The sequence below is a fragment of the Megalops cyprinoides genome, chromosome 7, assembly GCF_013368585.1.
Source record: "Megalops cyprinoides isolate fMegCyp1 chromosome 7, fMegCyp1.pri, whole genome shotgun sequence".
Lineage (NCBI taxonomy): Eukaryota > Metazoa > Chordata > Actinopteri > Elopiformes > Megalopidae > Megalops > Megalops cyprinoides.
The window spans coordinates 1,177,861-1,194,589 of record NC_050589.1 but is presented as its reverse complement, the minus strand read 5'-3'; the positions used below and the strand labels follow the sequence as shown (position 1 = coordinate 1,194,589).

Here is a 16,729-nt window from a genome sequence, read left to right as displayed (position 1 = left end):
ATTTAAATTAAAGGCAGCCAGAGCAATTGAAAGCAATTTTTATCAATTCTGTACTGTCAGATACTGTAATGTCTCTTAAGGAATGAAAAAGAAATCATCACTCACCGTTTGGCCTTATTGCATGTTACTCCACTGAAGCGTTTGGCTTCTAATCTTAAAGTTCACACTCAAGACAGGATACTCAATGCTGAACTAAATAATAGTTTTAATTTCTGTTTTCCAGAGATGTAGAAAAGATGCATTCTGAAATGCATTAAGAATGAAGTACATATGTTTCAAACAGAACTGTAACATTTCAGAAACTGAGCAGAATTTGTAACAAAGAAAAACACAAACACACACACTCCCAAAGACAAAATCAGCAAACCCGCTGCTCATGGGATGTCCCAAACACAGGGAAAACATGCTTAACCCTGCGGGTGCACATACACATGTTTAAACACATGTTTAACCCCGCAAGTCCAAGACTAGTTAAGTGGTCCCTTTCAAAGCTCTAAAAAGTTCAGCCCATATGGGCCAGCAACACAAGCATCTGCCTCTGGTCCACAGTAAATGGAAACAACTTTCACTTTGCAAAACAGTAAGGCCATTTAATCTTGTCCCCCCAAATAAAATAAACTGGTTTGTTTATAATACAAAAGTGTGCACTTTCGGTAAAAATGTTTCAAGATTCACGTCAGATGTTTATTCCAAACTGAAAATGGCATCAATGTATACCCATGCCTTCATTTCAGAGGCATTTTCAGAGACTCTACAATGCTCCAATGCTCCAATGCAATAATATACAGTTTAACATGCTCAAGAAATAATTAAACACAAAAGAAAACTTAATATAGCAATAGAAATCCAATTTAAAAGAAATCGTAACAGTTATCACTCCACTGTTTGTGAGACATGGCCCTAAGTATCTTCCGATATGCATGAGCAATTAAAATGGTTAGAAACTATGCTTGGTTTTATTATGGCAAAGTGTGTCTACAGATACTGCATAGTAATATGGCATGGCTTCTATCATAGGTTTTTTTTTAACCTCAGCAAAATGGATGAAAATGGCATTTCACAGTGCAATATCTTTCAAACTGTCAAGTTCAAATTTGCACCATATCGACCGAAACTGTATGAAGTGAAAAAAGTGCAGAGCTTCACACAGCGAAGACACAAGAACAAGGCCGTTGAACCTGCCCTTCGGTTTGCATGTCGCTACAGTGTGCCTCAGACAACAGTCATCACATATCAACCTTTATGCAGGACGCCAAGGCATCCGTTACTATCAGTAATGATCGTAAGACCTTCCATCCACCCATCCAAAAAATAAAAATAAAAATAAAAATAAATAAAAAGTACTTCCACAATGGAATCCAGGCTCAGCAACGTCTTCATAGAAAATGTAAATAGCATTTTTTGAAGGGATCATGCAGAGCTCCCTTTCAAAGCGAGTAATGGTTTATACAGGATAAGCACTGAGCGGCCGGATCTCTATAACAGGCGACAAATTCACCCGTAAAATTTTCTGAGCTTTCCGTCTCACTTCCTCGTCCGTGAAGGAGCCGTCCACTTTGATCACCTTGAACCTCAGGTTGTTCTCGTTCAGCCGGGAGTCCTCCTGTCCCTTCACCACCCACACGCCCTTCCTCGCCCTCTTCCTCAGCATCTTGTCTTCAGGCTCATCTAATCGTTTCCTTTTCCTCGTCCTGACTGCAGTCTTCTTCCTCCACGCTATCTTAGCCCTGCTGGCTTTGCCCATTCTCATGGGAACCATTTTGTAGTTGTTGCTTTCCTTCAGAATCCTCCCATTCTCCTGCACAACTGGGGGAGGGCCTCTGACAATGGCCACACCCACCTTACCCGGACAGGAAACAGCAGTTTTCTTCAAAGCAGATACTTTCCGCATTTTACTGAACTTCTCTGAAGGCTGTACTGGTATCCCTGACAACGCCGGTGGCCGGAGGGAACTGGACACCGCAATCCCTTTATGCCCCAAGCCTGGGGGAATGTGCAGCCCCGCTATGGGGCCGCGCGTGGGTCCCGTTAGGTTAGTGTGAATCTGCAGTCTTGCCGTAGGGCCGTGAGAGGGGCCTGTTATGTTTGTCAGTTTCAAACATGGCGGCATCTGGGCTGGTCTGACAGTCAAAGCAGGGGGTTTGGAGAGGACAGTTCGCTGGAGTGACTCCCGGGAGAGGTTCGTTAGAAGAATCCTGGGTTGTCTCTTAAGGATAATCTTAGCGGCAGCTCTCGACAGTGTGCAGTTCATCTCCTTCTTCCTGGCAGTTGGTTTCCTGCCTCTCCTCCTCGCAGGCTTCTGGACCTTTGAGGCTCTGCTGGAAGGTTCTGGAGGTTTGGCGACCTTGTCTGCGCAGAGTGGCTCTGAGTTGCAGGATTTGTATCCGTACACATCTTTGCTCTTTAACACAGTGGGCCTGTGGCCCTCGTCTCTCAGACCCTGCAGGAAGGACACCAGCTGTGTCTCGCTCTCCACCAGATCCGTGGACATGGGGCTGAAGACCCGCAGGGCTTCGACAAGAGCCGACTGTCCCGCGGAGGCAATTCTGCACCAAGAGCGGACTGCCTTCTCTGCAACCTCTCCGTCACGACTCATGGCATAAGGCAACATCCGAACACATAGAAGCCTCCTATCAGCAATGCGCCCTGGGAATATAATAGAAGGGACATTAGTTTAAATTTTAAATCCATATTAGAGCCAGCAATCAAAATATTCCATGTGACAGACACAGTGCAGGGTAGCTAGCCATCTCCCAGACTAAAACCAGAAGATTTATTGTTGAATCAAACTGCATCTTCCCGTGGTAGAACAATGCTGCCATATGTAGCTAGCTCGTGATCGCACAAAAAGAGAGAGTGCAGCAGTGATGACCAACATGAGATTTCACCACTGGAAAATGACAGAGGGACTCTGCCATTGACCTAACCTAAAATTAAAACAAAAATAGGAACTGCACTTAAAGACGCTTGTATTTCAGCATTTTGTGGTTTAAAAAAGTTCTTTGATTAATATTTAATCTACCAGAGTGGTTAGTGGTCTTGCAAGGTTAACCCACAAAAGACAAAATCCACCTGCATTAGCAGGCTGGTGGGTGTTAATTTTAGACCCTGTGATTCATTCTGCTGTTAGCTATAACACACCCTGAACCGTGTAAGATGGCGTAATCATTTAGCTCAAGAATGTTTTGACAAAGACCATGAAAAAGCAAGAAGAATCCTGTGCCACAGTAACTTGCCTGTACTTGCAAAGATGCAACAGAAAGTTTTGTAATATCCATCATTGTTCATGAGATATGTTAGTTTGAAGCAATTAGATCCAGACCATTTTGTCAGTACCGAGAACAGACTCTTGGCTACGGAGGCACAGTGTAGCGTCAGAAATCATCAACCCAGATAACTTAAGTCAGTCAACAACAACTAGATGTTCAGATGAAACAGACCATCCTGGAAACTGCAATGTCAATTAAACAAAGACAGGAGCTGAAAGAGTTAGTGGATCATGATGAGGAAGTCCTTTCCAGCGAACCAGATCAGACCACACACAAAATATCCATATGGTTCAGGGACAAACGGTGAAAAAGTACACCTTTTGGGCCCCAGAAAGAAAATGCCAGGCTATCCATGACAGTTTACACCATGTTGCATAAGAAATTCAGACAACCCTCAGTGTGAACAGGCAAGCTCCATTGTAACTCATACTGAAACCCAACGGCTCAGTATGGTTTTGCAATGACTTCCAGCAGCTTAATAGTTAATTCTTAACTATTAATAATTTCAAAGTGTTTCCTCTTGCCAGGGTTCATAAGATAACTGACTACCTAAGATAGCCCAATTTGAAAGTGCCACTTTGCCAAAGGACCTGAGAGAAGATGGCCTTTGCTAGGCCAGGCAGGTTATACCCTGCAAGGTCCTTACTTTATTCACAGTGGTAAAGTCCCTCTCGGGTGTCTCCCAGCTAGCTACTTAACATTGTTGGTATTAACTGATATGTTAGATTTCACTGCAATCATAGCTAGCTGGCCATCTTCAGAAGTTTAGAAATAGGCCTACAAAACACACCATTAACAGTTGTTAGGATTTATAACTGTTTCAAACTGCCCCACAGACATCCTGAAGTAGGTCTTGAACTGATCCTAGTACAATTTCAGCTCTTGGACAGTCACTGAAATTCCCCCGGCTCTTGTCTCTTTTTCAGAATGGGGTGACCCAGTATTGCCTTCTTTTTTCTTGTTTGAGAGCAAGATTATGCTCAAATCACCTGCTTCCGGCGCTGCTACAGACGGCTGCCCGTTGCAACCGCTCTGCCCTGTTTGTATTGTTTTGTCTACTTCTTTTAGCTATAGCATCCTTTTAGCATTTTTCTTCTTTAGTCTCTTAAGAATGCACTCTGCACACTTTCTTGAAGTTTTGCTGACGTTCCTGCTCATCGGGACACTTTTTTCACCTAGACGACATGCAAGCGCATGTCTGGGGGAGCAGGCTCCCTTTGTTTACACTCGGGAGGAACTCCTATCATGGCGAACGGCGACTGCCCCCATGGAATACCAACAACATATTCCGGGTGAAATAAGTAGAAAATACCATGGCTGCAGAGCTGGGACTAACCCTCAGGAGTCTGAGGGTATTTTCAGACACTCTGATGATTTTGGCATGCCCTGATATTGTTGGCAATTTGAAGAAATGTAAGCAGTATTTTCAAAGTCACATGACTTTTTTGTATTCGGCGCAAGTTCAGCTACAATAATATCTAAGTAGTAGGTATTTCATAATTGTACTTTAAAAAAAAATGGTAAATGAACCTGTTGTAAAAAGTAGTTTTAAAACTGTGCTGGAATGTGTGAAAAAACATTACCTTACCCATTGTCACAAAACGTTTTGGTCACTTGAGGCGATTCTGTTAAGTCTTAGGTATGTATCAAGCAGAAACACTTTCATCTGCTCCATTGATATGGACAATTAAATGGCCATCTAAAAATGTATGTCCCAATTGTTTTGGGAGTTGGCAGTGGGAGGGGTAATGGCTTTTTACACAGAATATGCAAAAGGGGCCATTCACAGGTCAACCCAGGTAAATGCCCCCCCCCCCCCCCCCCCACACACACACACACACACACACACACCCTAAAACAAAAGGGCTTTTTCAAAAGGGAATGCCAGAGTGTAGGAAAAACAACAGCTGAAAAAAGTCCTTTTGTGGCATTTTTTTGAATCACCACACCATTTACAGTCTACACACAGGCATACTGTTGAAAACAATCACATTTTGTACCATTCTTCAAAACAGGTTTATGTTCAGTGTGCTTTTGTGCCATTCAGCAACACAGTTTCTGTTTAGCTGAACACAGAGGGGCACATCACAAAGCCCACACTTACATGGAGTGTTGTCTTCTGTCACTCTCCAGCTTACAGAAAATGTTGCAGTATGCTAAATAAGACCTAGCATTGGGGCAAAGAATTCACATAAAAATAGGCAACTTATGATGGGCTGTGAAAAAAATTGGACTGCACAAAGCTTACAGTATCTTCACTACACAAATGACACTGTTTATATGCCGAATTAACACTCAAAAAGCCCAAGAGTTCCAACTACACAGCACCTTGGCGAATTTCAATAAATGTTAGCCCACACAAGACACAGCTAATTTAGCTAATTTCAACTAACTTTTGCCACCACAACATGCAAATCTCTGAGTGTGATAGTGAGAAATGTTTACAATTACATAAAATGCAAAGCTTGTCTCCAAAGGTATTATGCTTGAACCTGCCTTTTATCTGGCATTTTATCTTGTTCACCATGGGCGTTCTCCAGCGTGACTTAGCTCCTCCCAAATTACCGAAAATTACCGAAAGTCGTTACCATGCGAATAGAGTTGCAAATAGGGGGGCCGGGTTTGCGCTGACCTGACGGAACTTTGACTGTGGAATGTGCATAGCTGTATATTTCACTTAATTTAGATACTTTTCAAACGATAATTTGTTTTTTCATTAGATTTATTTAAAAGAAACCACTTTGAGGTTTCTGTCAATGCTAATATGATGTTTATACACCAACGGAAGCATTTAATCTACGATGGACAAACTAACGGCAATAGTGAGGTGTCAGAGGGAATTTCGGGAGTGCAGTATCATGCGTCATGTGTTTTATGGAGACGCATATAGCACATAGAGCTCCACAGCTATCCCCCCACTTGGCAGATCGGATCACAACCTGGTTCACCTCTCACCCCAGTATAAGCCTCTAGTCCAGCGGCAACCTGAAACCACCAAGACATTCAAGAGGTGGTCACATGATGCAACTGAGGCCCTGAGGGGCTGTTTCGGGGCTACGGACTGGGAGGTTCTAACCAAGACACACGGTGAGGACATAGACGAGTTACCACAATGCATAACGGGTTACATTAACTTCTGTGTGGACAATGTCATCCCCACCCGCACAGTACAGTGTTTCCCGAATAACAAACCCTGGATTACTAGAGACAAAAAGAGGGTATTCAGAGCTGGGGACAAGGAGGAGATTAAGAGGGTCCAGAAAACACTGAGTATTAAGATCAAGGAGGGCAAGGACGCCGATAGGAGGAGGATGGAGTGCAGGCTGCAACAGGACAACACAAGGGAGGTGTGGAACGGCATGAGGAGAATCACCGGCTACAACAAGACCAGCAGCCGTATGAGAGAGGACAGCATGGCCAGGGCCAATGAGTTAAATCTGTTTTTCAATAAGTTTGACAATGGATCCCTTGTCCACCCACCCCCCAGCCCCTCGACCATTCACACCTCCCAAATCACCATACAGACCCCCTCCAGCCCTTCTCAGGTCCCTGTTTCTGGAACTGCCCCTCCCCCCCCCCATCACAACTGACCAGGTGAAAATGCAACTGGAAAGGCTCCACTCAGGCAAAGCTGCAGGCCCCGATGGCGTGAGGATGGAGGTGCGTAGGGGATGTGCCAAACAGCTCTGTGGAGTCTTCCAAAACATCTTCAATCTGAGCCTGAGACTTGGAAGATTGGAGATTTGGAAAACATCATGCCTGGTCCCTGTGCCCAAGAAGGGGCACCCCAAGGTCTTAAATGACTACAGGCCAGTGGCATTAACATCACATGAGATGAAGACCCTGGAGAGGATGGTCCTCTCCCACCTTAGATCCCTGGTCCAACCAACATTGGACCCCCTGCAGTTTGCTTAGTAGGAACACATCAGAGTGGAGGATGCCATCATATACCTGCTTCACCGAGCCTACTCTCATCTTGACAAGTCTGGGGGCACTGTGAGAGTCATGTTCTTTGACTTCTCCAGTGCCTTCAACGCCATACAGCCTTTCCGCGTGTGACCTGGATAACGGACTACCGGACCAACAGACCACAGTACATGAGAGTAGGGAGCAGTTTGTCAGAGACAGTGTTGAGCAGCACAGGGGCCCTCCAGGGGACCGTCCTCTCTCCCTTCCTGTTCACCTTGTACACCTCCAACTTCAGGTACAACTCGGAGTCACGGCACATTCAGACGTTCTCTGTTGACTCCGCCATCGTGGGGTATATCAACGGGCAACAGGAAGCAGAACACAGAGGACTGGTAGACAACTTCGTGGAGTGGTGCAGCCTGGACCATCCACAGCTAAACGTCAGCAAGACAAAGGAGGTGGTCATGGACTTCCGCAGGAATAAGCCTGCTCTGACCCCTGTCGCCATCCATGGAGAAGATGTCGAGGTAGTTCACTGCTACAAATACCTTGGAGTGCACCTAGACAACAGGCTGGAGTGGACTAAGAACACAGGGGCCCTTTACAAGAAGGACCAGAGTCAGCTCTACTTCCTGCGGAGACTACGATCCTTCAACGTCTGCAACAAGATGCTGTAGATGTTCTATCTCAGAGCACCTTCAGTGGCAGGCTGATCTCCCCCACATGTTCCACCGAGAGACACAGAAGGTCGTTTCTGCCGGCAGCCATTAAACTTTACAACTCCTCCCCTCTCTGCTGCAACATAGGATTAGACTGACGCTTGATGCCTTATGTTGTTGCCCTTCACACATAATCATTGTACAATGGACAATAACTATTTTCTGACAGATGCAACCTTTCTATTTATTTTATTTTACGACAGATGCAACCTTTCTATTTATTTTATTTTACGACAGATGCAATGCAACCTTTCTATTTATTTTATTCTATTGTGTTTGATTTGTGCTGGATGGTGCTGTTGTGACACTCAAATTTCCTCACTCAAAGTATTTCTTATCTCATCTTATTCACTGCTCTTAGATTGTGTTTTTATCTTTTGTGATACCAGTTTTTTCCCCAAAACAAGGAAAAAAATGCATCTGAGTGAATGGTTTCATGTGTAAAATCTTGGATACAAGTATTTTCAGACAATGAATTTGCACTGGACTTGGTGTGTAAAGGCCTTTAAGATGCAAATGTGGTCTACAGCAAAACTTATTCCAAAGTATACATTTCTTTAAGTTTGGATTTTCGAACTGTTATATAAAATGCTCCCTCAAATCTCTCTGAGTAACCAAAGTCCCTGTTACAGCTGCCCCAGCAGCACTGTTTAACCATAATGTTTAATCTAGTTAATGTACTTCATAGCTACGAGTGTTGTGCCTGTAAATACTTCTATTATTTGTCCGAAAATGGTAGGAAGAAACCTTTGCTAAAATAAGATTATAAACTGGTATATTGTGACCCGTTGCTCGTATTGGTCAAATTGCCTTCCTATCATGACAATATTCCCTTAGGTAAATTAAATTTTTGTGCATCATTTTAATATCATTGCACATTGTGTGCCTGTTTCCTTTATTAGAAATCATCAGTGAATGAGCTTTTGATAGGTGAACATTAGATAGCCGATAACCGTTATTAAATCTTATCAATGCCTCTCTTACGTCTGGACACTAGGGATGCAACGGTATACGGTATTTTGCTGAACTGTTCAGTACGCCCCCTACGGTTCAATACGCACGCGGGAACCACGGTAATACGATATGCCTGTCATTTTCCTATAATTTCCAAAACTTGCTTATTGCGCTGCAGACTACATGCACGTTGTACATTCAGATCCACAGAATATCTCTGTCTGCCTGTCAGAATTTCCCTGGAGCCTATCAGCGCTCTGTATGCAACTATGAGCTGGAGAAGAGAGGGGAAACTAAAAACAAACATTCTCACGTACGGTCACACCGGTGTGATCTGCCGTTTAGCGCGTATGCTAAAAAACGGTGCGATTTAGGGATGAAACGGTTGCCGGTAAACGTTCTCACGTTAAACACTGCCTACCATCAACCAAAGTTAGCAACAGTCTCCCAGACGCAGGTGCGCAGGCGCAGCATGCAACGTGGGTTTGTTTTGCGCCAGTGAAAACATGGCAGAAGGCAGTGATAGCGCTCCGGAAATTTTTCAACGGTATAAATTTTCCTACCGTTTCATCTCTAGTGCAGTTAGAACACTACATTGGAAAAATTCTAGCTAATTTTATCTTTGCAAGAACAGCGATTTAATGTTAAAAAATATAGCAAATGCTAACTGAAAACAATGAGAAGCTTAATAACGCTAATGAAAACATAAACCATGTAACGTAACAGTCGCGCTACATAGCATAAACATAACTTACTATGCAAAAGGGTTAAAAGATCAACAAATGCATGATGTTTAAAAAAGTCAATGAGCAATTGTGTTAAATAATCGTGATCTCAATATTGACCAAAATAATTGTGATTATTATTTCTGCCATAATCAAGAAGCCTTACCAAAGTCCTTCAGTTATCAAGCCTATTCTGAAGAAGCCCAATCTAGATCCCAATGACCTGTCACACTACAGGCCCATCTTGAATCTTCCATTCCTCTCAAAAATCCTGGAAAAAGCAGTATCAAAGCAACTCTGTGCATTTTTACATTCTAACAACCTTTTGGAAGACTTTCAGTCTGGGTTTAGACCTCATCATAGTACGGAAACTGCTCTTCTGAAAGTGCTCAACGATCTTCTGCTCTCCTGTGACAATGGCTGTATCTCTCCTCTTGTGCTACTAGACCTGAGTGCTGCCTTTGATATCATCGATCATCGTATCCTCCTCGACCGCCTTGAAAACCTGGTTGGCATAAGTGGACAGGTTCTGTCTTGGTTTAAGTCCTATCTATCAGAAGGATATCAGTTTGTCTTCATTAACAAGAAAACTTCCACTCGTTCCAGAGTAAGACATGGAATACCACAAGGATCTGTGCTTGGGCCTCTGCTCTTCTCGTGATACATCTTGCCTCTTGGCGATATCATCCATAAACTGCATAACAGTGAAAGCATTAGCTTTCACCGTTATGCAGATGACACTCAGTTATACATATCAGCCAAACCTGATGTCCCTTTGAATTTATCAAACATGGAGACCTCCCTAACAGATGTAAAGAAATGGATGGCTCGAAATTTGCTCTGACAAAACCAAAATATTGGTTGTTGGCCCAAAGTCAATCAGGAGCAAATTCACTCATTTTACACTGGACCTTAAGTCCTCAAGTGCAGCTATCAAAGACCTTGGTGTCGTTATTGATCCTGATCTCTCTTTTGAAACACATAGCTAATACTTCTACGACTGCCTTCTTTCATTTGAGAAATATAGCCAAAATCCAGAAAATTGTATCAATTAATGATGCTGAAAAGCTAATCCACGCCTTTGTAACATCCAGATTGGACTACTGCAATGCCATCTTGTCAGGATGTGCTAATGTCTCACTAAAGCCCCTTCAGCTGGTACAAAATACAGCTGCTCGTATCTGAACTAGAACAAAATGCTTTGAGCACATTACCCCAACTCTAGCTTCTCTCCACTGGCTACCCATTAAATACCGGAATGATTTTAAAATACTTCTACTCACATTTAAGGCTTTCAATAGGCTCGTCCCTCCCTATCTTCAGGACCTTCTTCACCCATACCTTTCACAAACAGCCCTTCGTTCCCACAATGCCGGGCTTCTCATCGTTCCAAGAGTGGGCAAAACTACTAAAGGCGGTAGAGTCTTTTCCTATCAAGCCCCTCTCCTGTGGAACAGCTTACCCACTGAGGTTCGGGGAGCAGACTCTCTCGACCTTTAAGTCTAGGCTCAAAACATATTTATACAGTAAATCCTTCAGCTAGTTCTGGGCTGTTGCTGGTGCCAGATTGGAGTTGGTTCAACTTGCAAACCTTCTAAGAACTGGTTTTCTTTTCCACGGGCTAGAGAGCCACCATAGAGCCACGTCATTACGTCACTGTATACGTCTGTATACGTCTCCGCTTTCCCGCTAGCGCCAAGCTAGCAGTGGTGGCTGGTGAGCTGGAAACAGGGGAAGCCCAAACACTACCTTTAAATCTGTCATTACTTTCAAACTGTTCCCCTTTATCCTCCTTGATTAACAATAAAACACACAATTTACAGAATAATCAACACCAATCACATAAATAGAGTAAATGATTATGCTCGCGAAAAGCGCAGATTGTCTGTAGTTTGTGTGCTTGCGAAAGCTACAACGTGAGATTCTTTAATTAACAAGGATGGCATTTATCGATTTAAATTACGTTAAATGCTTATGACACATCACAGCTTTTGTGAGGTCTGTGTTCTAAACGTTATTGTTCATTGCACTCAACCTAACCTAAATGTTTATTCTCAGTAATTTAAATCAATTTAACTAAATTGAGCTCCGTTCTGTAAAGCTATAATGTGACACATTTAAGAGAAAGCTTTGGGACTAGTTGCCACTTAATTATTCAAATTGCCATCCTTGGCATTATAGCTTTCTTGTGTATATCATGACAACTGGTTTACCAGCACAGGCCTTGAAATTGAAATGGAAAGGCATCCACTGGAGAGGCATCCACTGCCCTGGCACAGTCAGGACCAACAGGTTAAAGGGATGTTCCTTGAAATCAGACATGGAAATTAAAAAAATGGTGGATGTGAAGGTTGCTACAAGTGAAGGTGTGCAAATGGAAAGACAACCGCAGTGTCACACTTCTCAGCACTTTCAACGGTGCTCACCCAGTTTCCTTGGTTCAAAGATGGGACAAAAAGAAAAACGAAATGATCAATGTGACATGCCCCGCTACTGTCTCAACCTAAAATAAGTATATGGGAGGCGTTGATCTGATGGACACAACAAATTGCACTCTATCATACTAAGATCAGGTCACGCAAGTGGTACATTCACATCTTTTTCCATGTTATGGACATGGTTCATGTAAATGCATGGCTACTGTACCGCAGACATGGTTGAACATGTGGTAAATCACACAAAGGGGCATTCAGCCTCAGAGAGTTCAAGGCAGCCATTGCAGATGTTCTCTGCTCAGAAGGAACAGGCAAAGTCAAATGTGGACGGCCAAGCCATGAAGAATCTCTCCCAAAGCAGCAAAAAAGGAAGAGAGAGTCACAGAGATCAGGAAGGACGGCACTGCCCACTGGCCTTAGAGCACTGAGAAGCAAGGCCGGTGTAAAAATGACAACTGCACCGGCCAAACACGAGTGAAGTGCAGGAAATGTGATGTACACCTGTGCTTCACCCAAAAAAAACTGCCTGGTTGAGTTTCATGAGTGACAGATGGATGCATATCAGCAGGGGACATTTCTAACATATCCATTGAGGAGATACAGCCCATTTTTCGTAAACAAAATTAATAATTCATTTTTGTTTTGTCAGAAACATCCTGAAATATAAATAAATAAATATGTTCATGGATAATTATGCCATTGTTCATTAATGAATTGTTTTTTACATTGGGAAATCATGAAAAAATATATACCCTAATGGTCAAAGGTCATTTTGGGAAAGTGAGCACGGGAAATTTATTTTATGCCTAAATACACTTAAAATTAGAGGTCTTTTATTTTTTTCAATTAATATCCTTAATAGGTCCCATAGAGGGTTAGAACAGACTGTGATCAAAATAAAATGCAAAGACAGGGTCTCCTTGCCTGTTTGAAAATAAACGTGTAAATGAAAAATTATATAAACCAGCCTATATTAAATAAAAATAGGCCTATCTCTGAGAATGTTCCTTCAGTTGTTTTCAACAACAATAACAGACTGATTAAAATAGAGTACAATTACAGGCTTTCCTCTCCTGCTTAACAAAACACACAGCTGTGCAAATAATAAAAATGTAAAGAGAACAAAAATAGCAACAGGCCGACCCTATTTGAAAATATACAGCTGCACAATATATCAACATGTAAATGAAAGTATATAAAAAATAAATAGCCTATATTAAATAAAAATAGGTTTATGTTGGTAGCACTTTCTGATAAGGTAATTCAGACTATCAGAACATTTTATAGTTATAGGTTTAGAAGGTTTAGAATATCAAAATATGCTACTTAAAGTTTTAAGATGGTATTGATTACAGTTTGTTGATGGACAAACTAGACTAAAAATTTATGTCAGCATGTAAACTAGACTGTTGAAATACATACAGTTTATGTGATGGATAAATTGTAAGTAGTCTATGCCTATTATTAAAATTTACTTGACAGCATTTTCGAAATTGCTGTTGGATGAATCAATGAAAACAAGCATGTAATTAGCTTAGAACTATTTTCTGATACGGTAAAAAAAGAACTACCGACCTTTTTGGCTTCTAAGGTAGCACAACCTATTTGCGGTAGTATTTCCCGATAGGGTAGCAAAGATCGATAGATATGACTGTCAATCTACGCTACGGTAGGACATTTCCATAGAGTAGGACCAATCGACAGAACACCGGGTTTTCGTGCAGATGCAGACAGAGAGTGGGGGCGGGGTTGGGCGGAGATGCAAACACTGGTACGGCTGTACGGAAGAACCAGGTTATGTAACGCAACATCAAACTATATCAATATAGGCTAAACGGTATGGTCTCATCCTATACCTCGTTTGAAAATATATCGATATACCTTAAAAAGTCAATATACCGCCCAGCCTTAGTATAAGCACACCGATGGTGAAGGAACCAGTTGATTTGTCGTTGGTTTGGTGTCTGTAGAGCCCCTTCAGGCCACACAAGAGCAGTACTGTGCTTGCCAAAGGGCAACCACACAAATAATGTTAGGAACATTACTACGGCAGCAGAATGGTAAAAACCTTGATAAATACTTAACCTTAACTTAACCCAACTATTCATCCACTTTATAAAAGCTTTTTTGCTCTCAGACCCCTCAGCTACCACAGGGTCTCCTTCCCAAACGCTGATTGGACATGCGCTATTCGGGGGCAGGTCTATTCTGGGCGGGGCTGTTCATGAGGCGGGGCTTAGAGAAGGCTCCATCGTCTACTGATGGATGACTTGTTTCGTGTTTCGCAGTATTTATAGCTAACAAAATGACCGCAGCTGTTTGTAACAAGACCTTAGTCCTTTAAATAAGAAACAATGCAAAACTCCACAACTGAGCATTCAACCCATATCAAATTGAAAAGTACCTTGCTGGAACTGAGGTACTCCGATTTATCGCCAGTAGGCTAATACTATCCCAGCAGACCAGCTACGTCCCTAGTAACGCTTAATTGAACCCCTGTCAATTGCCAAATTGGCAATGTCAAAGAATTGCGGAAATTAGAAGAGGAGGTGAATTGCATGTGTTTTGCGTTGAATGAAATTTGCGTGTTTTTCGTCATGTCTATCACCGCCCCCCTTAAGAAACAAACATTTAAGGTGATCACTCTTTGAAGGGAACCCACGGTGTTTTCCGGGCAATGTGGTCGGATACAACCGGTTCCTGCGCTACAGGGCAAGGGACGCACAAACTGATGACGTTGGCTGAGAAACCTAATGGTTTCACGGCACATAGACTGGATATTTAATTACATAGAATGCAAACACTGATTTAAATGTGTTATGGCGTGCAATGCAGCCTTAAATTACAATATTTGAGACCATAAGGAATCTACTGGTTAGCTAGAAAAATGGACTTGAGCCGCTTGGACCTGGCCAGGCGAACTGGCTCAGTTAAAAAAATACGTGGAAAGCCGAAGGCAGCGAATGCGTGTAGCAGCCAACTAGCCAGCCAAAAAATGGATGAAAACGATGTCATTTTCTTCACCGTTACTTCGCTTGAATACTCGGAAAAACAAAAGAAATTAATTTTATTGTCCACTCCGTGGAAAGCAAGACTAACAAAGATAGCTGGTTATTTAACATTAGCTATCTTTTCAGCACAAATGTCAAACCAAGTAACTAGATTGCCAGCACACTAACAGGCTGTATATATAGCTAGTCATGCCCAGTTAGTCGTGTAGAAACTTTACTGGTCTTTGTATTGTCGCGGTGCACATACATGAGTGACAACCCGCACACGCAAAACCCCCTTCCACTTGCCAGCGTTTGACAAGTAAGTGGCCAAAACGCTGCGAGACATCCTTCGTCATTAACACACATCTAAATGATACGATTTTTGATTGTAGCGGTAAAGTCTAGAACAACGCCCTTTAGAAGAAAATACATTTCCAGTTGGCTAACCAGTGGTCTTTAGTCTGACTTAACTAGTTAACTAAGCAGGCTAGATAAACACAGCATATTCTTTCAACAGGGAATGGTATTGAATTACCTTCTCGATGAGCGAAGCGAAGCTTTAAGACTGTGTAGTAGGCTACACATCCATTAATGCACACCGTAGAAGAGATATTGAGTTATTAAAGCATTTAATAGAATCGTCAGCAGATTTCAAGAGGCGACTGCTGTCCTTTCTCCCTAGCGGTGTTTCATTAACAGTAGCTACGGCTAGGAGACATAAACCAAATTAAAATGGCTACCACTTCACAGAGTGGGTGGAGTCGCACATAACAGACAGTGAAGTGGGAGGAGGTTTCGGGTTTGCAAGGACGGATACTGTAAAAGCACCGCCCAGAAAAAGCCTGCATTCTATACATAATAGGAAAGGGGGCGGTCTGTGGGCGGTAACATTAACATTCATTGGACATCATAATTTGGGGGCGGAAAGAGGGCGTGATTAAGAATAAAGTGGGATGGGCATTTGTGAAACATAAGAGTTGTTCAGATTTAGTTTTTATTGGGCAAGGCGAACAAACAGGCGGAGTGACCACAGATATTCTATTGCCACAAGATATTCAGCTGTTGTGCTCCTCATGTGCTCCAGGAGGTTCCGATTGGTTAACAGGCTCCGGTTCTCTCTGCGCCGTGATGCTGATTAGGGATGCTGCTTTAGACCACGCCCCTTAAGGGATGTTCGTTAGGAGACAGCCAGTCAGAACATCTGTCTACAACAATCACAGAGACAGAATTCTCGATGTGGAATGCACTGAGCTGGCTATCTGGTGAACATTTCGGCATCTGTGGCCTAACAGATGGAAATGACAGCAGATTGACAGGGTGGGGGTATGGCCATGGGGGGGTGGCCTAACAGGGTGGGACCTGATGTATTTTTCTTTGGGGGAGGGGCAGATTCAACCAAGATTTTTTTCAGTAAGTTCTAAAGGAAAAAAAACTTTCATTTCATTTCATTATGGGTTTGTTCCCATTTATCTGACTCTGAGAATTAAGTCAGTTAAAGCCCATCTGAGATCTGGCACACTAGAACATAAATAATAAATACTTTACTCAAAACTCTTACCGTTATGTGCAGATATTACACTTTTCCTGTTTTATGTTTCCTAGCCTTACCTTGTGGTATGGTACCATGTGGCTGAGACAGTGATCTGGGCCTGTGTGTGCTTAAATAACATAAATAACAGCAGATTTCACCTTGTAGTGAAATCAGAAATCTGAAAAGTAATATAA

At 42.5% G+C, this 16,729-nt stretch overlaps 1 protein-coding gene across 1 annotated transcript; it reads right to left on the bottom strand.

The window, feature by feature from the left end:
• Nucleotides 1-391: 391 nt before the first annotated feature.
• On the bottom strand, nt 392-15,674 carry LOC118781096 (coiled-coil domain-containing protein 71-like). The gene is made up of 2 exons (XM_036533975.1): nt 15,540-15,674; nt 392-2,646 (listed from the first exon to the last, which is right to left on the bottom strand). The coding sequence occupies exon 2, from the start codon at nt 2,609-2,611 to the stop codon at nt 1,445-1,447; it is 1,167 nt and encodes a 388-aa protein (XP_036389868.1). The 5' UTR covers nt 2,612-2,646; nt 15,540-15,674; the 3' UTR covers nt 392-1,444.
• Nucleotides 15,675-16,729: the final 1,055 nt, after the last annotated feature.

Excerpts from the sequence above, each read along its gene's own strand:
- LOC118781096 (XM_036533975.1), bottom strand. The coding sequence starts at position 2,611 with ATGTTGCCTTATGCCATGAGTCGTGACGGAGAGGTTGCAGAGAAGGCA.